The sequence below is a fragment of the Trichechus manatus genome, unplaced genomic scaffold (genome assembly GCF_000243295.1).
Source record: "Trichechus manatus latirostris isolate Lorelei unplaced genomic scaffold, TriManLat1.0 scaffold00009, whole genome shotgun sequence".
Taxonomy (NCBI): Eukaryota; Metazoa; Chordata; class Mammalia; order Sirenia; family Trichechidae; genus Trichechus; species Trichechus manatus.
In genome coordinates this window covers 21,076,368-21,102,950 of record NW_004443945.1, presented here as the reverse complement: position 1 = coordinate 21,102,950, position 26,583 = coordinate 21,076,368, and the positions used below count along the sequence as shown (strand labels likewise).

General features: G+C 38.6%; 1 protein-coding gene across 2 annotated transcripts in view; it reads left to right on the top strand.

Moving 5' to 3' along the window:
• CPQ (carboxypeptidase Q) overlaps window positions 1-26,583 on the top strand; it is a 537,063-nt gene that overhangs the window by 450,159 nt on the left and 60,321 nt on the right. The window contains exons 7-8 of one of the 2 annotated variants that reach the window (XM_023726056.1): window positions 8,495-8,696; window positions 17,433-17,474. In XM_023726056.1, the coding sequence (XP_023581824.1) occupies window positions 8,495-8,696; window positions 17,433-17,474 (244 nt within the window). The remainder of the gene's footprint in view (window positions 1-8,494; window positions 8,697-17,432; window positions 17,475-26,583) is intronic. The other variant, XM_004370753.2, reaches the window with a different exon arrangement.

The following is a 26,583-nucleotide window of genomic DNA, read 5'->3' as shown; positions in this document are numbered from 1 at the left end:
GATTTGCTGAAAGATTGTATTTTGGGTCTAAGAGCAAGAGACAGGTCAAAAATGACTATCAAAGTTTTTAGACTCAGCAACTAGAAGGATGGATTGACTGTTTACTGAGTTGGAACCTTATAAGAGGGAAACAAGGAGGCCAAAAAGGTAGAAGGTAATGTGACATTGGAAGCAGGGAGAAGAAAGGCAATTTATGGGGAGTCATGAGCCTAGAAGCCCCTAGAAGCTGGAAAAGGCAAAAAAATGGAATCTCCCCTAGAGCCTCTGGAAGAAACTAGCCCTGCCAACACTGTGATTTTAGCCTGGAAAACTCATTTCAGACTTCTGCAATCCAGTAATTTGTGTTTTAAGCCACTAAATTTATGATAATTTGTTACAATAACCCTAGGAAACTAATACATCATTAGACATCTAGGTGAAGATACTGAGTAGCCATTCAATATGAGTGTGGAGTTCAAAAGAAAGACATAGCATGGAAATATGAATTTGGAATTCATCACCATATAGATTTATTTAAAACCATAAGACTGGTTGAGATCACCAACAGAGTGAGTGTGGATGGAGAAAAGAAGAGGCCTTCAGACTGTTTTTGACCACCCCGATGTCCAGAGGTCAGAGAGACATGAAAGAACCAGCCGAGGAAAACGAGAAGGAGCTTCCAGTGAGGCACAAGGAGAGCCAAGAGCTTAGGGTCACAGAAGCCAAAGGAAAAAGCATTTCTAAGAGTGACCAAGTATCAAGTGTAGCTCTTTCAAATATTTGCAATGTAATACTCACTAGTGATCTCAATCTCAAAATTTTTGGTAACTCCTACAGAAATTCTAGGAGAAATGATTGATACTTGAGAGTGGGCTGCTCTATAGAACATGCTCATATTTATCCTTTAAAAAAAAAACCAAACCTACTGCTGTCAAGTGAGTTCTGACTCATAGCAACCCCATAGGGTTTCCAAGGCTGTAAATCTTTTTGGAAGCAGACTGCTACATCTTTTTCCTGTGGAGTGACTGTTGCGTTCGAACTGCAGACCTTTAGGTTTGCAGCTGAGTTCTTTAACCACTGTGCCACCAGGGATCCTTTTAGAGATTGCCTAAGCTCCAGTCCTCTCTCAGAAAGCTACATATCTGGACAAAATTATTTAGATATTTAGAATAGTCATTCAATTATTCATTTATTCATTTGACAAGTATTATTGAATGCCTCTTGGCTAGCCCCTGGGGATACACTAATGAACTCACAAGATCCCCGTCCTCATGTAACTTCCAACCTATGGCCTTTTTCCAGGCCAAACATCACCTTGTTTTTCAAGCTCTCCCCAAGTTTTTCCAGTAGTTTCCTTCCCTTCTTTGTACATATCTCATTCACAGAACTGCTAAGTATTGCCTTTGCTGGTAAACTCTGCCCTTTTTTAGGGAAGCAGTCCTATCTTAGTCATCTTTGTATACAGATTTCTTCCTAAGTAGGTTGGAATACGGTTTATTGTTCAAACCAGTAAACTTTTGTGAGAGAAAGGAGGCATTACTAATAATCGCACCAAGATAATCGATGTAAACTGGGATTGCCACTGCAAACAGGGATGTATGGTCACCCTATTCCTCAGTTTCTGTCTCAATTACTGTTTGTTGACTAAATACATTGTACTCCCTGAAGAAACACCTTTACTGAAATATGACTGAATATTTTGCTTTTTGCTTTGAGGATCAATATGTAGGAAATAGTGTTTGGAAAAGAAAGTGTTTCTGCTTCTTTGGCAAAACCATTATTGAGGACGCTGTCCATTATTTTATTCAGTGTTCCTTATATAAAGAGCCACATAATAATTCCTCTTAGAACTGAATGCTGGAAAAATAGTTACTTTTTTCAAGGAGCTGGTGGTATGCTTTCTTTTCCTAGATAATGAGACCTCAGTAATCCATCAGTCTCCCCTTTTCCTTGGCATCCACAAGCTGGAGCTAAATAGTATCCTTAAGCTGCTGTTGGGATATTATGTCAATTTTTCCTGGTTATGACTCTTTCTCCTCAAACATTTATTGAGTACTTACTTTGTGCTGAACTCTGCTATTTAAGCTGGAGACATTCACACAGACTTGATCCCTTCCTTCATGGTATTTTCTTGGTTCGTGATAGTTTACCTACTGTTTTAATGTGGTATTTGGATCTTTTCTTGTAAGAAGTCTTGAATTCTCTCAGGAGCAAGGCAGATATAGAAAACAAATTGAATAAAGTTCAACAGCACAGAGTATTAGATAGTGATGTGGTGTGTTAGGCATGGCAGGCTTGGGCAGAGGACGTAGGGCAGAAAATTACTGAGGACACCAAGAGCATAGCAGTTCGTATTTGAGTAATACTATTTTTCGTGAGGTTTTAAAGCCATACTGTGCTTTTGAGAGAGAATATGGAAAGGTGCATTTAAGAAAATAAAATTATTTCTAAAGCTGTGTTTAGCATCTTTGCTAATATTAGTGAAGAGACACTTGATCAAATAAAGTATATGGAACAATATCATAATCCAAGAATGCTGTAGGTACTTGACTCTAGGTTACAGAGAAAGGATAATTAGTGAATTGGGTTTTAATATGATATGCCTTAGGATTGAGTGAATATTTGGATTTGAGCAGTTCTATCAAAATTGACTCGACAGCAACGGGTTTGGTTTGGTTTTGGTAGTCTGTTATATAGGGTTGCTATGAGTTGGAATTGACCCAACGGCACACAACAAAAACAATAACCTGGCTCCCGGCCAGGCTCCAGTTAACCACTGCCGTCAAGTCAATCCCGACTCATGGTGACCCCATATCTATCAGAGTAGAACTGTACTCCATATGGTTTTCAATGGATGATTTTTTGAAAGTAGATCACCAGGCCTTCAAGATGCCTTTGGGTAGACTCAGATCTCCAACCTTTCAGTTAACAGCCAAACGCATTAACCATTTGCACCACCCAAGGACTCCACCGATGCATTAAAGGAATCAAAATTTGATCGTGAGATCTTGAGTCCCACTGATTCTATTAATTATGATCCTCAACATGCAGGAATAAAATTATAAACTGAGATAGACATTAACTTGCCATGGGATACTTTTTAAATATATCCATCAAATGCCCTGGATATTGCTTTTTTTTTTTTCTTGAAAGAAATGTGAACACAGTCCTATTTCCTATATAATATTTTAAAAAGTACTTCTTTTAACCTATGTTTATGCCATCTTTCCTATAGCCTTCTGGTTCGCCATCATTACCATAGTGACATTTATAGAGAGATGATGTGTTTTCAGTAAGTTTAAGGGCTACCTATAGACCTTAACCAGCACAAGAGGAGAATTCACTAAGATCGAGAGTGCCTCAAATGACATTGTAAAAATTAGATTGCCTGAAAACACAAGTTTTTCTCACAACAGAATTCCTCTGTGCAAACACACAGAATGATAGGGCTGGAAAGGGACCTCCAGAAGCCATTTATTCCATTCCCCTGTCTCCAGGCAGAACGGTGGCTAAACCATAATAGGTGTCTGCAATTTTCGTACTAATGTAACTTACCCAAGACTGCCCATTTCCCCAAGCTGTAGCCAGTTTAGCTGTCGGATAAAAATAACTTATGGTTATCATCCTTGTCATCATCCTTTTCCTGTCTCTCCCTTGGGTCCCTGAGACTGTTCAAAATGGAATGCTGGAGACTGTCAGAAATAAAAGTCTGAGCTTCAGGGTAGACCTGACCAGAGAGTAAAGCCTATTTTGGCATTACACAACAGGGAGAAACCTCTCCCTGTCTGAGCTGAAGCTCTGTGAAGAATCTCCACCCTCCTCCCACTCCTTGACCTGGGAATTCCAGGGTACTGCCACAACGGGGAAAGATGATTTCAGTGACTCAGCACACTCTGTTGAGCACTTGTTTTAAGCCTACCACCTGACTAAACAGAATCCCGACCATCATCTGTAAAGTATTTACTGGGGCAAGAAAGTGGTGCTGAGGTTAATTGCCCTGCATCAGAGTGGAGTTTACTTCTTTGAAGATTGAATTGAGGAGGCTACATGATTAATTCAAATAATTAGAAGTCTCCTTTCTCTTCATTTGATTTTGGGATTTCAGTGTTACTTTAGGTCAAAACCAAAGGCATGTCACCTTGGTTATTTAAAAGACAAAAACTTTAAAACAAAGAAGGAGCTGCCAAATTTGGGGGGAGAGGATATGCTGTTGAACTTTGGTCTATATTTCTGAATAAGGGTTGCCTGGAATTTTCTAAAAGCAAAGCACACACACATCATCCTTGTGTTTATGTTAGGAAGTAGGAACTTATAACAAACAATGTGTATTTTCAACACTTTTCTTCTTTTTAATCTTACGTTGTCCCCAAAGAATGCTAATGGTTACTAAATTGTTCTTTGGCAGAGTAAGCTGATCCTTAAAAAAAAAGAAAACAGAAAGGGAGAAATGTTACAGGATGTGATTGTAACACAAGACCAAGTTATGAACCCTCAACCCTGAGCAGACATTAACTAATCCAGTGATCCCAACCTGGGAGGTTACTGGGGAGCATTTCCGTACATTCAGTTATATACATTAGATGGCAATGAAGGACAGTTTCCCTGACTTCTAATAAAGAGATGTTTCTCTTTATTAAGAGAGGAAAGTGGGGGGTTACACATAATATCTAAGCTTATCGTTGAGCTGCCTCCTTATCTGTATGTCTCAATCAGTGGTGATTATCACAGCAATAAAGTATTCAGTCTCTAGAAGTGTGTTTCTTTCTACACCCTGTAAATAAGATAACAAGTATCTTGGTCCATGCTGAAATGGGTTAAGTGAGACAAGCGTGAGTCTGCTCTGCTGTTACTAGCTATAATCAGCTTTTCAGATCTACACTGAGTGTCCCAACAACTCATTGTACAGTAAGGACCATGGATGCTTGTGAGGCCACACTCTTAAGAAGCAACAGTTCCAACAGCCCTGTTCAGCTTGTTCATTCCCATTTCTTTAAGCAGAGACGGTGTGTTTACCCAACTCCTTCACCATGTTCTAACTCTTAGTGACTCCATAAATGAGAAAAGCGGTGTCATGGACAGTGGGTGGTTTGTTTTCTTTATTGAAAATATATAGAGATGTTTATATATAAATAGAAAACAATAGAGTGCTGCCATTGTGTTAACAGCGGCTAATACAATTCTACATGAATAGAAATCAAACGTTACCTATGCCAGAATTCTGGTTTACTGATGTCTGCACATCCTGTCTAATTTGGCTTGAGAAGATGTTTTATTATTTTAGGCCTTTTATTCCTAGTTGGAAGAAAACTGTGGAGCAAGAGTTTGTTTTTCTCTTCCTTTCTTTGCTTAATCAAATTACTTTATTAGAAGGGGCAATGAGTTCTGTCTAAGGAAACTTTGTATTATGATATGGAAAGTAACTTTTTAAATCTATACATTTGTTCTACTGCAATCTCTGTATTTTTTGAATCAAAAGTGAGGCCTTGTGGTTGACAGTTGAAGTGACCTTACAGGAGACAGGGTGTTGGAGGGGTTGGGAGCACAGGCTGGGGAGGCAGACCTCTGGGGTTTGAATTCTGGCTACACCACTTAACTAGCTAAATACCCTTGGGAAAGTTAGCGAACCTCATTAAACCTTAGTTGCTGCATCTTTGAAACGAGAGCAATAATAAACTTATAGAATGATTGTGAGCATTCCATGAAATAAGCTGTAAAGCATTTTGCATAGTGTCTGGCATGTAGGAAGCACCTCAATAATTCTACCGATCATCATTATAAGCAGCTAACAGAATGCTTTATACTGGGACGCTCTTAAAAACCTGAGAGGTACAGATGTCTAGTGCTAAGAGCAGTAACAACAAAAATGCTGCTGTTTAACAGCTGTTAATTATGTGGCAGGCTGTACATGCAGGATGTCTAACAACTCTACCATCTGGGTATCAGTGTCATCCCCATTTCATGGAGACAGAAACTGAGAAATTACACAGACTGCCCAAAGACACACGGCTAATATTGGCTAATCGATCAAGCCCACTTAGGCTAATTCCAAAACCCATATTCTATCTCTCTGCTAAACTGGCTCTCACGTATATAGCCCACCACACTTTTGAAAGCTCCTTTATTTAAATTAGTCTCTACATGCCTATCAACATTCTGTGACATTGCATAGCGGGACTCACAAACTGTAGAGTCCCCTGTCCCTAGGATATCTATTCATTTGCAGTTGGAGAGGGCCAGGAAGCCCTGAATGAGTATTGTGTTTAGAAATCTGGTAAGTTAAATTTATATAGCCACTTTCACGTTGGTCTACAAAGGTTTTTCTCTGAAGGAGCTCAAAGCTTCATATGCACAGGCTCATTATGCAAGCTTTGAAAAGAGCGTTTGTTCCAACCTACAAATGGAGAAGCCAAGGACCAAGGTGACATGACTTGGGGACAGAGGAAGAGGCCAGTCATTCCCCTTGGTAGCCTAGCGTGTCAGTTGCTGAGTCAGGAATAGAACAGAGTGGATCCAGGGCTGTGTCCACCTTAGCAGACTGCTCATTAGTGTTAGCTCTGACAGCCACACTGCTAGCTAGCTCCACTTTTAACCTAAACAGTGCATAATTAGGAGCACTTAGCCTAATTTCTTGCTGGAAGGATGGGATCTGCTTGCAATATGGGAACCCTCACATTCAAGATTACCCAATTCCGTTTCCATTTGTGAGATATATTGTGATTTTTCTTTTCTCCTTTCTGTAGGGTGGAGAGAGAATTCAGGGGTAAGGGGTAGGGATAGGCAGCAGAGCATACAAGGGGAGAGGGTAAGGACTGCCAAATTAGATGTCAACCTGCTGACCTAGCACCACTGTGCTAGTTAAATGAGCCCTGAATATAATACATTCATGCACATATTTTGCATATTATTAACTCCAATGATGCTACCACCATGCAGTAGACACAGCTGAATGCTGAGGTGGCATTTTTTTTATTATAAACACCTTGAGTCTTTCTCTGAAAGTCACGATGAAAACAGAAATTCCTCAGACGTGAGAGTGGAAATTTGAGCAAACTTCTGCTTTATTAACCTTCTCATCATTAACAATAATAATAAGAAAAAAAAAGTGCTGGTATCCCAGGGCCGCAGCACTCAGTCCTGCAAATGCTGGCAGCATCCTCCTTTAGAACAGCAACTGCACTTGCCCTTGTAACAACAGTACACTTCCAAGGCAATTAGCTAGGAAATCATTGTAAAATGGAATCTGTTTTAGAAAAAAAATAATTCTTATGCAACCCTCAAATAGTTATGTAAGTGAAAAATCATTGTAATTCAGGACAAGTGTTCCCTACTACTTCAGTCCCATGCTGGTGATGGCAGCGCAGAATTTCGGAAAGCGTAGGATTTCAGGTGCAGCTCTACCATTTGCCAACTGTGTGATTTTCAGCAAATCACTTGACCTCTCTCTCTGATCCTGTTCCTTTTCTATGAAACAACATCAATAATAAAACTGCTTTGTCTACTTCACAGGGTTGTAAAAGAAGATCGTAAATGTGAAAGCTCTCTGGAAGCACTATACAAATGTCATTGAGTTTTACTGGATAAATAATGAGGAATGAGTGGCAGTGCATGTCCAGGGATATCTTGGGAATAACTCAGCCATGGGAGTAGTTGGTCATTCTTGAAGAAGTGGATGGCTTCTGGGAAACAGATGGCCTTGCCAGCCTGAAAGGCCTTAAACTTGCAAGTCTTAGGGCTGGGTGGCAATTCAGCCATGCAACCTGGCAACAGCCTCTTATATTCTAAGCTTTTGCAGTAACAATGTTGGCTACGCGTAATCATTGTGTGCTTTCTTACCAGAATTTATTTAGTAAAAGTTTGCAAACCAGTGCCCTGACAGAGATGCCTGTTGCTAGTGCTGTGGTTTTACACCAGGGAGAGCAGCATTTCATGTCTTGTTCTCTTACCTCCTTCCCTGGGGATTCAACAGATGGAACAACAACAAAATCAGAAACCCAAGACAAACCTGTCAGTTTGATGCCTATAAGCTTCAGCAGAACTCACAATTAAAATATGGTAGAATGTCTATTTAGAGGGAAAAGGTGCAGAGAAACAGGTTCATAGCGCATGCCTGCTTTTGTCTGAGCATGAATAATGTATATTGGATCTTCTGCCATGAAGGAGGAATTGTATACTGGTACATAGTAGGCATTTAAGAAAAATGATTGCGATAATATTATTGTTAGTAGAAATAATTGAGCAGCTTTAATATGGGCCATTCTATTTCCTTTCATTATATTTTTTTAAACCTTCCAAGTAAACTCTTGAGTTTGGCAGACTCCAGGATGAGTAATTGTATATCTCAGAAGGGTTAGGTAATATGCAGACCAGACCCTAAGTCAGACAGAGCATCGTGTATTTCAGTAACAACTTGTGAGGAAGTAAAGTATTTGGTCATAGTTGTTGTTGTCTGGTAGTTCCCAAGGAGAAAGCAAAGAAGCCAAACACAATGAACCAAACGCTTTTCTCTTTTGTTTAGGCAAATATTTCTAACTACAGCCTGGTGATGGAGTCAGACTTGGGAACCTTCTTACCTTCTGGGCTGCAATTCACTGGCAGTGACAAGGCCAGGGCCATCATGGAGGAGGTCATGCGCCTGCTGCAGCCCATCAATATCACACAGGTCTTTAGGAACGCAGAAGGCACAGACATTAACTACTGGATCCAAGCTGGAGTGCCTGGTAAGACTAAAAGATGAACTCGTATCAGGATGGTGTTCCTTATGTACTGCCACCAATATAAAATGAAATGTCTATTCTAACATCACACAGTGACACTGATAGGCCAGTTAACACATGCAGACTCTCAGCTTTTGTCCATAAGGTATAATTTGATGACTTCCAAAGTTGAGATATTAATACTTCATATTTGTTTACCCATTTGTCTTCCCTTTCTAAATTCTAAGCTCCTCACTCCCAACGATTCTGATTTAATGATTATAGGATTGGGCCTAGAAATCTTTTTTTTTTTTTAAAACAAGTACCCTTGGTGATTATGGCACAAGTGATTTCATGAACTAAAATTTGAGAAATACAGTAGCAGGCAATTATTACTACTAATATCCTTCTAGTTCTAGTCTTTTGCTAGGAAATCTTCTCTGACCCAAATAATTCCATACCCAAATGCTGTGGTATCTGAAATTTTACCATTAGAAATTTATTCCTTGAGGGTGAGGAACTTCCTGCTGATCACTTACCCCCCTTGAAGTAGAAGCTTCTGGAAGAGGTTGGACATAAACTAATTTACCTTGATCAATGATTTATCAGGTTGATATCTTTAAGAGAAGTTATAAGAATCTGGGGGCAGGGATGAAATTATGGAATGGGAGTAGACCTGGGGTGGTAACAGGGATATAAGGTGAAACAGTCTTAAAGAAGACAAACTCATACTACTTTGTAAGTTTTCCTAAAACTGGCTGTGGAAGAAGGTTATTGATGATATTAAGTATCTATGACCCCAAGTTGTTCCCTCAATACCATTATATCCATAATAAAAAAATCCATCTGCAAATTGTTTTGTATTTGTATTAGAAAACAAGAAGCCCAGCTCTTGAATACTTTTAACATTACTATTTCCAGAACCATTTTTGTGGCAACAAAATATTTCATAGGTATATTTAAAAAGTGTCTTTCTAGACCCACCGCACTCCAGCTTTTTTTTTTTCCAGCCTGCAAAGTAGATTTTACCAACAGCATATACATGGATAAAGATTTTTAAAAAGCTTATTCTTGAGAAGTTATAGATTTTTAAAGCATATTTTAAGCTTTAAGTTTTCAATAATATTTCATAACTAAAAATAGAAGGAACTTTCCTTTATTCTAATACCATGACCTAGATTCCCCATTTGGTCTGTGTATATTTTAACAGTATTTTGAAATTATCTTAAAGCAACACTTCCATTTACAGTGCTGTACATCATCTGGACAAATCCCAGACTCTCTACATATATGTCATTGATAAACATGATCGAGGTAGGAGGAGGGGGGAGTTTGCCCTTTAAGTTGTATAGAATAATTCATTTGATTTTTAGATTTTTCCTGAGCCTTTTATTTTTCAACAAGAATCTTCTCAAAATTTGAGAAAACCTAAATAAGTTGCTCAGTGGTAGCTGTGAGGACAGGACTGATAGATTGAAGGTGAATTAGAGTAGAGACTAATCAAGCCAAACCAGTTGCCTTGAGTTGATTCTGACTCATGGCAACCCCAAGTGTGTGTCAGAGTAGAACTGAGCTCCTTCGGGTTTTCAGTGGCTGATTATTCGGAAGTAGATCACCATGCCTTCCTTTTTTCTTTCAAGGTGCCTCTAGGTGGACTCAAACCACCAACATTTTAGTTAGCAGCCAATCATGTTAATGGTTTGCACCACCCAAGGACTCCTGAGAGGAGACTGGAGGTGGTCAAAGGGAAGTAAGAAGGCGCTAAAGCCAAAGACAGAACCAGAACAAAAAAACTCACACACCCTCTTCCCAGGTATTTCTTGCTTTTGTTGCTTTGGATAATTGAGAATTGGCTCAAGCCAATGTTCCATAGGAGCCCTAGTGGCCCAGTGGTTAAGAGCTTGGCTGTGAACTGAACAGCTGGCAGTTCAAATCCACCAGCCATTCCTTGGAAATTCTATGGGGCAGTTCTACTCTGCCCTATAGAGTTGCTATGAGTCGGAATCGACTCGACGGCAATGGGTTTGGTTTTATGGGTTTAATGTTCCATAAGAATGTTCTCTTGGAAATTAACAAGTTGATTTAATTGTCTTCACCTGAGGAAAGAAGACCTCTTCCCCCCGCTCCCCCTATTGCCACAGAGAGGTCAGATTTGATTTCTGCCTAGTGGAACAGAGTGGGGAATTTGGGCCCTGTTACCCTAGTGGCATAGTGGTTAAGAGCTTGGCTGCTAACCAAAAGGCTGGCAGTTCAAATCCACCAGCCACTCCTTGGAAACCCAAGGGGCAGTTCTACTTTGTCCTATAGAGTTGCTTTGAGTCAGAATTGACTCAAGGGCAATGGATTTGGTGGTTTGTTTGTTTGTTTTTTTTTTTGTTTTTGTTTTTGATTGCTTAAGAATTAATAAGAGTCACCATCTATTGAATTCCTGCTACTTAGCAGGCAGTTGGTTAGGCCTTTTGCACACTCTCTTGTTTAATCTGTACAACCATTGTATGGAGTAGGTACAATTACTCCTATTTTGCAGATGAAGAAATAGAATCAGAAGGGTTAAATGACTTGCCCAAGGCTATACTGCTCTTAAGTGCAGAAGTCACCATAAAAACAGGTCATTTTGGCTGCAAGGCTCATGACCTTTTCCCCACAATATGCAACAACACAGAGTTGTCTGGAATGCTGTAATGGTCCTCAGAATCTATGGCAGTGTCTAAAATGTTTATGTTACTCGGCTCTTGCTTGTGTAAAGCATCTCAATTCATTCCTGTTCCAGAATAATTTACCCCTGGGAGAAAGGAGTTTGTTATTGTAAATAACTACTTATTCCTTCTCACATTCCTTGTTCCACTCCCCTCTGTCCCTCTGTAAATCAGGAAGGTTTATATGAAGTCAGTGGTTCATTCACACAGCGATGAATGTTTCGTGGAATTCTTTTTTATTTCCCTTAACGTATTGTGAGATGAAAACAAATTATTGCAGTCTTCCCATATTGCTTTTGAACTACCGTTTGATATTTCAAATCTGGGCTATTCCTAGAAGAAATAATGGAATAGCTTTGTTATAACTCTTGTTAGTTACTAAAAATTTCACGACTTTAAAAAAAGACAAAGAACCATAGATAATCTGAAACAGAAAATAAAAAATATACTAGGTGTACACTCTGTATTCTTGAATACCTGGCAAATTATAGTTACTTAAACTTAGGATTCAAAATATTAATTATGATTTAAATAACCACTCACCTAACTTTTGAGAAATTAATTAGAAATACTTCCAAACTCTACCCATTCTTTCTCATTTTCCTTTTTCCTTCCTTTCTGTCATTTACTTAGTAAATATTAGTAAGTATCTTGGATGTACTTTGCACATAAACTCCCTGTTCTGGTTATCTTTATACTGCAGACCTCTCCCACTGCCACCTCTTACCAGACACCTATGTTTCCCCTACACATTCTAAATGCTCTTCAAGGCCCACTCTATATTTGCTGGTCTTCAGGGATCCTTCATTAATAGCCCATCATGCTATACTGCTTTTCTAAATTTCTAAAACACTTTTAGTATGTATCCCATAATCTGGCCCTTGAATTATACACTATGATGTCTTTCTTGGATTGTTAGGGGCTTATGTGCATCCTACCTCCTATTCCCACAGATCTATTCTTTGAGGTTAAGGTCAATGATTTCTACTTCTTTGCCTCTTCCTTAGCTCTTAGTTTAATTGTAGGAAACATTTAAATTCTTGTAAAACTGTCTTTAGAGAAGAAACAAAAGTATAGGGATAATTCTTTTCTTGATGAGTTTTTGGGTCCCTCAGCTTAAGAGTATGGAGGAAAATAAAGGATGCTGAGAAAAGAGCCATAAAGATATAGAAAATATTGCAAGAATCATATAGATTAGGAAGGCTAGAGAAATTAGGAGTAGTTCTCTTAAAGGAAAGAATACTAAGAGAAGATATTGAATAATGTCTTCCGGTACTTTAATGATTCTCATACATAAGATGATGCACAGTTGATCCCTGCCTTTTTCAAAGACCATACAAGAGAAAGATTTAAAATTGTATACAGGGATTTAGGTTAGTCTGTATTCACTCCAGATAGACTGAGGAGGCCTTAAATCTTAAATTTTTGCCTTTTTCTTAGACTGTGAGATTCAGGTTAGAATGAGAGGAATCTGTTTCATGCTGAATATGTCACCATTGCGGTACAACCCATGATTCTCAGATTCCAAAATGCATCCTTCTTGAGCATCTTTCTTAAGAAACTTCTGTAAAATATACACTAATAAAAAAAAATTAGATACCCTCTGTTATGGATTGAATTGTGTCCCTAAAAAAGTTATGTTGAAGTTCTAACCCATATACCCGTAAATATGACCCTGTTGGAAAAAGAGATTTTCTTTTGTTATGTTAATGAGCCATACCAGAGTATGATGGGTCCTAAACAAAGTCCCTTCTGAGACGTATCTTATAAAAAGGGAAAACAGACATAGAGACATACACACAGAGAGAAGACAGACTCCATGTGAAGATCCCTGTACAAACCAAGGTACATCAAGCAATGCCCGGGGCTACTGACGAGGAAGGACCCTCCCCTAGAGCCAGTGCCCTAATTTGGACTTCTAGCCTCCAGAACTGTGAGAAAATAAATTTCTGTTCTTTAAAGCCACTCACTTGTGGTATTTTTTGTTACAGAAGCATTATGTAACTAAGACACCTGAGGGAGAGAGCCCACTCTTATGCCATATCTACCAATAAGAGTTTCCTCCTCTGCTTCAGTCAGAGATTCAGCCTTTTGCTGATATTGTTGCCATGTGGTAGACAGTGTGTTGGAAAGAGTTAGAAGACTTGAGTGTGTGTTCTAGCTTCACAACTTCCAACTACATGTGCTGTCTTAGGCAAATGGCATAGTTTTTCTAAGCCTTATTCATTTATGATTAAGCATTCTTATTAATTACCTACTTTGTGTCACTGAGGAATCAGTGATAAAGAAAATAGGTAAAATTTTTACCCTCACAGGCTGTACAGTCTACTGAATGAGACTTGGTTACCTCATCTGCACAATAGGTCTAGTAACTTACTAGGCATCATTTCTACCAAGCCTTCTCCCCGGCTCTCTACCTTATTGATGGGCCCTACCATCCAGAAACCTCAAAATCATCTGGGATGTACAACTAAATGATCTCAAAGTCCTGTTTACTCCAACTTCATCTGATTTCTTAAGCCCATTCCCACCTGTCCACCCTGCAGAACTTGTCTCATCAATACATAGTGATTCCTACCTCAGCCTCCTACTAATATCCCGACCTGCATTCTTAGCCTCCATACACCTAATTGGCCCACTGCTTTCAGAGTGATCTTTCTAAATTAAAAATCAATATATCAATTGGGATGCTTTTGGCTACAAAATTAAATAGAAGACCCAACTCAGAATGGCAGTAAGGGGCTTTGTTAACTCACTTAAAGAGAACTCTGGAGTGGGTAGCTATAGTGTCCTTATTTTAGTAATTGGCCACATGAAGGACCCAGATTCTTTACATCTTCCCATTCTGCCATCCTCATCATATTGCCTTTTGTCCTCAGACCTGTCCTCTCATAGTCCCAAGATGGCTACAGCAGTTCCAAGCAACACATTCTCATACATTGTTCAATAGCAAAAAAGAAAACGTCCATAATTTATATCCCTTTTTGAGAGCGAGGAAATCTTTTCCAGAAGCCCCCAAACAGATTTCTCCTCTATCTCATTGGCCAAAATTGTGGCATATGCCTCTGCCTAAATCAGGCAGTGGCCATGGAGTGGAATTACCAAGATGGCTTAAATTGATCAAATTCTACTTCCTGGGCCTAGGGTGGGACCCAGTCTCCACTGAAAAACATAGCCTCCTGCTATATGAGAAAAATTGAGGTTCTTTAGGAAGAAGAGGATATTTCAGTTGAGTAAACTACTAAGAGTATCTGCAATATCTGATCATCTTTCCTCCTTAATTAAAATCCCTCAGTATCTCCTCATTGCCTTTGAGGTGCCATGTATTACTACTAGTCTTAATGTGGAATTCAAAGCCCATTTTGTTCTTCCCTTTGGCTCTTCTCTCAGGGCTCCTCCACTCTTTTCCATCCATTCCTCAGTCATACAGATCTATTGAAGTTCCTGGCACCCCCTTGTACTTTCCCTCTTTCTTGCCATTGATTTGCCTGTTGTATCTCTTTCACCAGCAAATTCCTAATCATCCATCACTATTCAGCTCCTGGTTGTCCTCCTCTTACAAGCCTTCCCTGATTCCCCATAGTCTGGGTAAGTATCCCTATGGTATGTGCCCATAGTGCCCTATGCACACATCTCCTCATAGCACTTGCCCTGCTCTTATAATTGTGATCGATTGTGAACTCTTCAGAATTCCCAGTGTCTGAGAAGAAGTTCTCAACCCTCAACAAAATGTCCATGAGTCAGATGCTGAATAAGTAGGTGTAGGGTCAGTATGAGTCAGAATTGATGCAATGGGTTTTTTTAGGGTTATGGGAAAGGAGCCCTGGTGGCACAGTGGTTAAGAGCTCTGCTGAAGACCAAAAGGTCAGAAGTTCGAATCCACCAGCCACTCCTTGGAAACCCTATGGGGCAGTTCTGCTCTGTCCTGTAGGTCACTATGAGTTGGAATCCACTCAATGGCAATGGGTAGTAGTAGTGGGGTTGTGGGAAATGAGCCCTGGTGGTGCAGTGGTTAAGTACTTGGCTATTAACCAAAAGGTTGCTGGTTCGAACCCACCAGCTGCTCCACGAGAGAAAGATGTGGCAGGATACTTCCCTAAAGATTACAGCCTTGGAAACCCTATAGGGCAGTTCTACTCTGCCCTATAGGGTTGCTATGAGTAGGAATGGACTCAATGGTGCGCACAAAAACAACAAAAGGATGGTGGGAAGAGTCAGAGAGTGTGAGAGAGGCTGGTTAGCTGTACTGTACTACACAACCATAAGTTATGATTACTTTAGTAATTACCTTGTTTCATTGAGTTATCCTTTTCCTTAATATTGCATTGTTTTAAGAGTAACATTTTAATTTCTTTCATCTTTTCTATAATGGTCTACACTCCATGTTGATATACCAAATATGCAGATTACTCAGAATTTCACATATTTTCCATCTTGCTTTTTTCTGTCCAGTACCTCATATGGCATTAAGCAGAACTAAGTTAAAACTTTCCATGTCCACATTTCCAAAGGCTTTTCTTCTAAAATGTTCCAAGAAAGGGAAAGATCAAGACACGAGTGGGAATGGTAATGTAAACTGAAGGTTCAGCCTACGGACCCAGGACTCATATGTTTTCCAATCACCAGATGGAAGAGTACAACCCAGCAGATCTATGTCCCCTGCTGTCCCCAATTGAAAGATTCCTCTCTTATGGGGAAAACTCTGTGCAGTGGTGTTTGGAAAGAGGGACGCTGTGTGGTGGTCAGACCTCACCCACTGGGCACATGCGAAGGCTGCTCTCTGGTTGGTGAATGTAGTCTTCATTTAAATAGCCGGGGCAGTTTCATTCAGTCAACAAGCATATCATGTGGACCACCATGAAGCAGGCACTGCTTTGGGCACTGAGAATACAGAAAGGGAAAGACTTACCAGGTCTCTGCTCCTATGGAATTTACGTTGTAGTGGGGAGTGGTGGGAGGAGACAGACCATAACAAAGAAATATATCAAGAATGAAGGAAAATACTAGAGAGTGATAAGGGTTATACAGGGAAGTATAGCAGGGTTACTGCCTCTTAACTCTTTAACTAGGTGAGTCAGAGCTCTTGCTTTAATATTCCTTCACTGCTGTATGCTAGATAGGTACGTATAACATCTGTATTAATACTGCATTATTGGAAATTGCTCATCAGAACAGCTAATAAGCGTTTCTTATGCTCTTCCTCCTTGCAGTAGACCTACTTCAGCTTGAAAGAAGCTATTGAGTATCTTGCAGCCGCTCCTCCATGATAAACTGTAGCAAGGATGTAAGCCCAAGCTTCATGTTAACCATCTTGTGTTGTATGAGTAATATGGTTTCCTCCAAGGAGAAATGAGTGATGTAAAGGCACCATTCTGAAAGAGGGCCTGTGTGCCATGTCTGCTCACTCTGAGGGCTAGGTTTATCATTTACTCATATATCCATTTATTCATATATGTGACAGGCCCTGTACAAAGCACTGGAGATCCAGTAATGCTCAAAATACAGTGTTTTCCCTCAAGCATCTTACAGTACAATGGGAGATCCCCCTAAGTATGCAGGCAATTAGCAGTGACCTCTTGGCTGTAACTGTCACTGCAGTACACACATCTACATGGCAATTGAGGTCACAGACTCAGGAGTCCCACAGCCTGGGTCTGAATCCCTGCCCATCCTGGCCTACTTGTGTGATTCTGGGCATTATTTATTATTTAGGGAATTATTTAACCGCTCTGTGCCTCGGTTTCATCATCAATCAAATGATAATAATAAGAGTATCTCCATCATAGGGATGTTGTGCAGATTAAATGAAATAATACATATGAAGTGCTTACAGAACCTGGCTTATGGGAAATTGTCAATAAATTTATATATTATTAGTATCTACCTATAGCAATACCTGGGAGGATTATTATGTCTAAGAGTTTGAAATGACAAATGAAATATGGTGGAATAAACTACATGAAAGTTACTAAAAGCTGCTAATGTTACTAAAATTAACAATGAAATAAATATAAACAGAAATATAAAACAAATTTTTATAATAGTGATTTTTAAAACTTTCTAGTTCCTCTGCCACAAGAAATTGGGAAAACCAAATACAGTTCGGGTAAGTGGCTCTGTCCTGGTTCACTTAGATCATCTTTATTGTCATATTTAATCTCTTCTAAGTCTCATTCTGGGAGTCCTGGTAGTGCAGTGGCTAAAAGCCCAGGCTGCTAATCATAAGGTCAGCGGTTGAAATCCACCAGCCCCTCCTTGGAAACCCTATTGGACGGTTCTACTGTCTCCTATAGGATCTCTATGAGCTGGAGTCGGCTCAATAGCAATGGGTTTTGGGTTTTTTTTAAGTCTTATTCTGAGTTAAACAGGGTTTTATTACTAACCTCACTGAATCACTGTAATTCCCTGAAGGACTGAGTACAGAATATCATTCAACCATATAGCCATAGCTTTTGATGTAGAATAGCCACTGTAAAGAACATGGCAATGCTAAAACCTAAAAAGACTTGCTCTTACCAGGGCATGCTCAGCAAATGCCTGTGAATGCCTTCTCTCTGCTTCTGCAACTCTCAGGACTTTGGCACAAAATGAGCATTTTCTAGACTCTATACAGGTTGTAAAAAAAATCTCCCCTGCTGTGCAGGAGGCACTGCCTCTATGATACTCTCTGAATTGCAGTATCACACCTCTTTCCTGGTGCAGTCATCTGTGATTTGCAGTTCAACCTTTCCACATCTACTTTTATGGAGGTTACATTCACTGAGTATTTGTTGACTGTCTAACTACTATGTGTTACAGGTCCTAAGGGGTCTAAAAAGACAATAATAATAATAATAATGTCAACTTTCTTTTTTTCTTCAAAATACATTTTTTAAATGTAAAATAATATAAAATAATATTGCAGAAAATTGAGAAACAGGGATAAAATAAATCACTATGACCTATCACCCTGGGACAATAACAGTTATCATTTTTGCATGTTCCTTTCCAATGTTCTTTCCTGTGTCATGAAAAATGTTAGGAACACATGAAAAGTTTAATTTTCAATTTATTGAAGTAGAAACCAGAGCTCAGTACAAGACAATAGTTGTCCAAAGCAGACCTGGCTCATATGCTGTAGGATGGTTATTGCCTCGAAGCAGACAAGGGCATTGTTTAAACATTGGGCAGCGAATCATACATTGCCTTCTGAAGTCTCATAAATTTCAGGAAAGGCAGAGTACAAGAAAGTAGGACTTTATATTTCCTCCTTATCAGCTCTGTAAACATTGTCTACCACTGCTTTAAATGATGAGAGAATGTAAAATTCAATTTGGTCTGTTTTATTTATGAAATTATTTTAAAGTGTGATTTAAAAAAATTTTATTAAAGAAAATTTCAAATATATACAAAAATAGAGAGAATAATATAATGAAGCCCCATGTACCCATCACTTAGCTTCAACAGTGTTTCACTTATGGGAAGTTTTATTTCATCTATACTCCAACCACTCCCCTACACACACAGATTATTTTGAAGCAAATTCCCAATATCATATCATTTTTATCTTTGTAAATATTTTAATTTGTGTCTCTAAAAGGTAAGGACTTTTTTAATATACATAGTTATTATACTATTTTCCACCTAAAATATTTTATAATAATTTCTAAATACAATATTCAGTATGTGGTCAGGTTTCAAATGATCCCAATTGTCTCCAAATTTTTCTTAAAAGAAATTTTTTTTTTTTACAATTTTCTGGTATAAACTAGAATTCCAATAAAGTCCAAACAATTAAATTGGTTGATATGTCTCTTAAGTCTTTTAATCCATAAATTTTACCTTCATCTTTTTTTCCCTTGCCATTTATTTGTTAAAGAAACCAAATAATTTATCCTGTGAAATTTTCCACAGCCTTCATTTTGGTGTGTATTAGTTTTCTAGGGCTGCCATAACAAAGTACTGCAAAGTGAGTGGTTTATAAGAACGAAAATTTATTGTTCCACAGTTTTGGAGACTAGGAGTCTGATATCAGGGTGTCAGCCTTATTGATTCCTTCTGAGGGCTCTGAGGGAGAATCTGTTCCTAGCTTTTGGTGTTGGCCAGCATCCTTGGCGTTCCCTGGCTTGCAGACCACTCCAATCTCTGCCTCCATCTTCACATGCTCCCTCTGTGTGTCTCTCAGTGTCTCCACTCCTCTTTTATAAGGATACCACTCATATTGGACCCACCCAACTCCAGTATGATCTCCTGTTAAATTAACTGATAACATCTCCAAAGACCCTATTTCCAAGTAAGTCACATTCACTGGTACCAGGGCTTAAAACTTCAACATATCTTTTTGGGGACTTAATTCAATCCATAACAAGGTGATTCCATTCCCATGGCAGCATTTAACATAGTCCCTTCCCTCTGTATTTCCTGTGAATTGGTAGTTAGATCTAGAAGCTTGATGTGGATTCAAGTTTGATTTTTTGTTTTGTTTTGACAAGAATATTTCCTAGGTGTTGCCGTTTGTTTCCATTAGGAATAATATCCTTCTCTCTTTTTGTGATGTCAGTACTCATTAAAGATTATTGCCCAAATCTATTATTCGTTGGGGGTGCAAAATGGTATACTGTAATTCTATTATTCCTTCTTTATTTGTTAGTTGACATAATTCTGTAAAAAAGTAACTTCCCCTTATCAACTATTTGGTTACCCTGAGGTACTTTTGTATAAGAAAGTAGGATAAATGTTGCATTCTTTCCCTTTATTTACCTATCAGTTGGGTTCCCTAGCATCCTCCAAAAGTGACTGGTTGATTGGTTTTTTAGTATCATTATTAGCTAATGATTTTAAAAGTATTTGATGTGCTTTGTTCCATTGTACTAATTATTTTTTATTGATGCCCAAAGTCCCATCTTTGGCCAGTGGGAGCCCCTTTAAGCTGGTTACTGAGTCCTTCTGGCATGACCCTCATAACCATTAACAGCTTCCTAGCATTCTGATACGACAAAATGTTCCAGGCCATCACATACATATCCTGCCTATCTGGAATCAGCCACTTTTCCAAAGAGTCCAGTTTCTTTTACTAAACCAAACCAAACCTGTTGCTGTAGGGTCGATTCCTACTCATAGGACAGAGTAGAACTGCCCCATAGGGTTTCCAAGGAGTGCCTGGTAGATTCGAACTGCCGACCTTTTAGTTAGCAGCCAAACACTTAACCACTGTGCCAGCAGGGCTCCTTGCTTTTACTAGGTCATGGTATTTAGAGGCCACAAGCTGAATACCAAGGGTTGTTCATTGTTTTCAGTTGTTCATTGTCCATTTATTGGGTTGGTCATTGTTTCTAGGCCTTTTCAGAGGACAGAACTAGGAAATACGTATTTTTTTTCCTTTAAAGAGAAACTATATTATGGATTATATGCTATTTCCAATTCAGGATCAGAACTACAAGGTTTTTAACTTAATCTTACTGATGTTATATCTGTATCTCCTTTTTCCCTTGCCCCAAACCCTGGTTCTTAGTGGAGCAACATAATCACTAATTTGCTTTGTCTCACAATACACACACAATAACCTAATCTCAGAATAACAATACCAACACAACCATCAACAATATGTTTATTTTAAAAGGTGTGGCTTTTTTTTTTTTTTTAACACGGTTCTTTTTGTCTTTAATATGTATATTCCACTATAGTTGTATACATTTCTGTTAACCTGTAATGCAAATTACTCTGAATGTGATATAATTTCCATCTTTCTTATTTTTGTTTTAAAAACTGAAGCTACTGATTTATAAATGTTTAAATGTTAATTTCTAATTTTCTTTGTAAAACAGGAAAGAGGTTACAGACAGGAATCATGATGTAAAACATAGCTGAATCCTCAGGTTAACTATTGCCTGTGCTTTCTTCTTAGACCTGACTCAGACAAGTTCATAATTTCATTTATTTATTCAGCAGATACCTCGTAAGTGCTATATGACATTCAGGCAAGAGGAATAAGGAGGGAATTTAATGTGTTAAATCTACTATGTGTCAAGTATTATGCTAGGTGCTTTACATATATTATATACTTTCATAAGAACATTTTACAGCATACATTGTTAGTATACCAATTATCAGGTGAGGCAATTGGGGCTCAGAGACTTTATCTTGTCCAAAGTCACACAGCTATTAAGTAGAGAATTAGTATATAGGCCTGTTTGACTCCAGTATCATACATTAGACACAGGAATTAATGGGGAGTTTAGACAAGGAAGAACAAAGTACAGTGGAACTTCAGGCAAGAGATTTATGAAACTCTCTGGAGCAACAGAAAAGAGGTGGCATTCCATCTGATTCAGAAGAAAGAATATAATTTTTTTGGATGGAGAGGAAGTGCATTCCATGTGGAAAGATGGACACGAGAAAAATTCTGTAGCTAAGAAAATGCAACGAATGTTTTAAAATGATGAGTAGTCTGGTTTGGCCAGAGTTTAGATTAATATAGGGAAATAATCAGAGATAAGTTGGGACCTGAATGCTATCCTGAATATTGGGACAACTAGAAACTTTTGAAGGTTTTGAACAGGAGTGAGATCATGGCTCAAGTCTAGCCATTGGACAGGCTTCATCTAACCCAGATCCTCTTCCTTTAATTAAGGGGTTCAAGACAAGACCTAGCTTCATAGATCCACAGATTTGCATGCTTTCTAGAAACTTGCTGCTAACGTTGTAATTTTCTTTGATGTTTTGCTACTTGAAGTTTTGCCAAATTAAGCCTTCCAGTTGGAGAGACATGGAGTAGTCTCACAAAGCACTGTGATTGACAGTAGCTGTACTGGACCTCTCAGGGATCAGCAAATGAAGTCTGACTCTAATTAGACATTCTCAATCTGCTTGTGAACCTTCTTTGATTTTAATAACCCTTAGAATATTATGACATTTCACCAATTTCCTATGAATGCTTTGCTAAAAATATATTTATCAATTTAATTACTTTAATAATTACAGGATTATGAAAGCAACATGGAAAACATCACAATTCAAGAGATATTGATGAAATTGAATTCATAGTGGGCAGAGCACTTTTTACTGTAGGAATGAGTTATTCCTCAATTGTATTCAATGGACTCCGTAGCTTAGGCAGTTTTGTTGGCTTATGATCCTCCTTTCCCTGAGTATTAAAGCTCAAAAATGACCACTTAACCTGATATTCTTGTACAAACCTCCTCATGGGAACCTCAAACATAGTGAATGAAGTCTATTATCCTATTTTTATAAGAAAGTGTGAGATTGCATAATTCATGGTAACTAAACTTTTATAACATGACATTTGCTGTCTTAATTGTCCTTCCAGTCCATAATGTACAAATCAAATAGTGGTTGAGCTCTGTGAAACCTATTAGTTATGGGTCTTTTGAGACATGAGTGAGCTGTTGCCTATAATAGGACCAGTTAGTTAATTATGAAGTGTTTCCTTGGTATTCTTTCATTTTTTGCTTGTAATGGCTGAAATAGTCTCCTGACAAGTGAGAGAACAGAACCTTATGGAAAGATAGGGCATTGGCTTCAGCAATACTCAAAACTATCTAATATTTGAAGGTTTAAACCTAAGTGGAAAATGTTTGCTGGGCATATCTTTACAAAATCCACATTTTTTTCCCCAAAAGAGTTCATCAATCATTGTTAGTGTCATATTTATAGAATGAAGTTACTCATAGATACTGCTTTAATACTTTTAGTCAGTACTATACTTAAAGTGCAATGTTGAATCAGACTAGTTATCCAGATGGGTCCATGATTCTGCACTCATTGTTTCTCTCAGAAGATTTTTTATCTGAATATTCTGATACCTGTAGCCACTTGGCAAGTTAGCTTCAATTGCCCCCTAAGCTTTAATTTTTCATTTTCAGGATAGTGGAGACCTAGTTGAAAGCCTGTATTAACCCTAGATATGTATTTAACATTTACAGTTGTGGTTTTTACCTTTGGCTACACTTTAGAATCACCTGGGGAGCTTCTAAAAACATGGCAATGCTAGGACCCCACTCCCAAAGATTCAGATTCAGTTGATCTGGCTTTAGGTCCACAACAGTTGCACAAGTCAGGGGAGCAACCATTTATTGAAATTATACTCTCCCCTCCCTCATCCTCCTGGAGCACTACTCCATCATATTCTATGTGAATGGTAGTTGTGCAAACTTGGGAGGCCCTGAAGATAGGGCCTAACCACTCCTGTTATTAATAGCTCCCAGGTGGTTTTAACATACAGACATAATTGAGAACCACTGGGGTGTGATATAGCTTGACATTAAGAGCACAGATTAAGGGACCATATAGAGTTGAATTCACAATCTATATCTACTACTTACTAGCTGTGTGATCTTAGGAAAGTCATTTAACCTCTTAGAACCTCAATTTCTTCATAAATAAAATGGTGATAATAATACCTGTCTCATGAAATTATATTGAAGAAAAAAATAAGACAACATAAGTGAAATACTTGGCACAAAGTTAATGCTCAATAAACCACTATTATTATTTTGGTTATTAAAGCCAGATTTCTGTATTAGTCCAGACTCCTTCACTACCAAGTGACAGAAATCCAACTCAAAATATCTGAAGCAAAGATGGGGAATTTAGTCAAGCCCCAAGAAGGGTAGGGTTGGACTCTCAGATTTTGGCATTTGAATGCTGTTAGGACACACACACTCTCTCTGGTGCTCGTCTCAACTTATATTTTCATTGTGCTTTCATTCTCTCAGACCAGCTGCCTCTTTAAAGACTAAACTATGACCATGTGCAGATTAAGCTTATATCTTTACAGCCTCATGAGCACAGAAGAGAAAAATAATTCATCCTGTCTGAATAAATTGGAAAAATCCCAGAGAGGAATTCTGATTGGCCTGGCTTGAGTTGCATTCTCATTCCCTGACCTTATACTGTGACCCCGTTATTGAGGTTGTATATAGCCCAGCCTGAGTCCTACATCCGTGTGTCCTGAGTCCTTAAAACGGGGAGAAGGGGGACTGTGCAGATGAGCACAACCACTTTTATTTTCCCTCTCGAGACCTGATTAAAAATATATATAAACCTCTGCAGTCCTAGGGTATATTGGCAGATAAGGAAGGACAACATTAAGGTCCCAGAAGCAGTAAAGAAATCCCCTGAATTTAAGACACCAAATCACTCTACTCTTTACTACCTAAGCACAGTAATCAGACCCTAAGATGAGTTTAGGATGTCAAAAGCCTCTCTAGTTCAGTTTACCTGAGACGCTCAGATTGATAGGCAGATGAAGAGTTGGACAAGTTCAAGCCGCACTCCCAGCTCTTGGCATTATCTAATACCTGAAGTGTTCTCTCCTCCCACTCCTACCGCACAGTCTCTCCTTACCTGTACAAATGGGAATGCACAGCAGAGTTATTTATAAGAACTCTCCACAGCAGCTCTGATGTGTACATTACCCCAGAGGAAGAACAATCACAAAAGGCCCAGAGCCTTTAAACTTTGTATTGTTCGAGCCGCTTACCTAACACTTGTGGTGGAGAGGAGGCAGGTGTTGTGAAAGAGAAGCAGGATTCATCTCTTTAGAGCAGTGTGCTTTTGACAAGTTATTTAACCTCTCTGAGTTTCAGTTCCCTGATCTGTAAAATGAAGACAATAATATTTCACAGAACTCTTTGTGAAGATTGAATGTGATAATGTACGTGAAAGTTGATTACGCCCTACACAGGTGACATTCAAAAAGTGTTTTTTTTGGGTTTTTTTTCCCGTGGTTTTTGGGTAGTGTCGTATTTTAAAAAATTATTGAAGAGGCCTTGCTATAAATATGCTGTCTTGTATTTAGACCAATAGAAAGAATTATTGGGAGGATACTTGAATATCTCCAGAAACATTGCCAAAGATTCACAAGTATTATTGGTATTCACTAACCTTTGTAACCACTTACTTGGTGGTTACATAAAAGAGTGGTGTTGTTGCTGCATTCACTGTAAACCGTCTGCTATTTTAATGGTTCAATGGCATTATTTAGGAGAACAACTTGACTCATTTAACCATAAAATAGTGCAACATAGACCTCAGAGAAGGAAGCAAAGAAGAAGAAAGTCAAATATTAATAACATTAATAACTTTTCTATTCCATATGATGCTTTGGGGATTTTGAGGCTTTCTTTATAGTTCCTGTTCAGCCAAAGTGACATAATTATGGACTGGTATGAGTTGGTGGGAGGATTATATGAGTGAGTGTGTATAAACCAACTAGCACATGGCTGAGGAGGCAGACAACACTCTGACTCTCATGGGCAGCATCAAGTTTTAGATCATATAATATGGACAGGTATTCTCTATTGGCAAGCAGCCTCATCCCAGACAGTGATAGTGAGATGGCATGTATCTTCTCTGACCTGAAAATAGGGCAGTTACCACTCTAAGCCTCCTCTAGTGTTAAGAGTCTGTAACCAAAAGCCCATAATGTTTCCAGAGGTGAAAATTGCTTTTGATGTAAAACAGGAGTGTATGAATGAAGGAGCAGTCTACTCATGAACCCCTACCATTTAGGAAGCAAGAGGTGAAATTGCACGAAATTTCCAGTGTCAAACAAGCGTGAATAAAGTTCAGCTATGGATTTTAAATTGTTTAAAAGATTGGTACTTCATCATCACTAAAATGGAGGGAGAAAATTGATGAGAATATCTTGGCAGTGAAGGAACATGTTTTCTTAATTTTTTTTTAAAACATCTTGGTGCCAATTTTTGTTTCAATTTCTGCTAATATAACCGCATAAATGCCTGATTTATACCGTTTAAGTATCTCATGGCAACACGGTCTTGTGCTTCTCTCTTTCATTTCCTTCCTACCCCTCCCCTATGTTCTTCTTGAGAGCATCAGGAAAAGGTTTGCTATTTCTCAACTGTTGAATCTATTTATGAAAATTTGAACTAAACAGTTTAGCACAATTAAGCAGGATGCCTCATTCATCAAACCTTCATTTTTCCAAGACATCTGTCCGGTCAGTCACCAGAAAGCACATGTTAAGTGGAAGCTGTGTTTCCCGTGAAGTGGCATGCCACATCTGTGGATGATTACGGAGGCACATATGATGCCATTTATTATATAGCATGGTCTTCCCTGGGCCTGGGGTTCACAGGCCCTCAGGGACATTTACAAAATGTGTGCTTTTAACTGTCCTGGAACTAAAGGTTTAATTTTGCCTAAGAATGTGTTTATGTTTCTTGTAAATGAGTTAGGCATTCTCTTTTGTA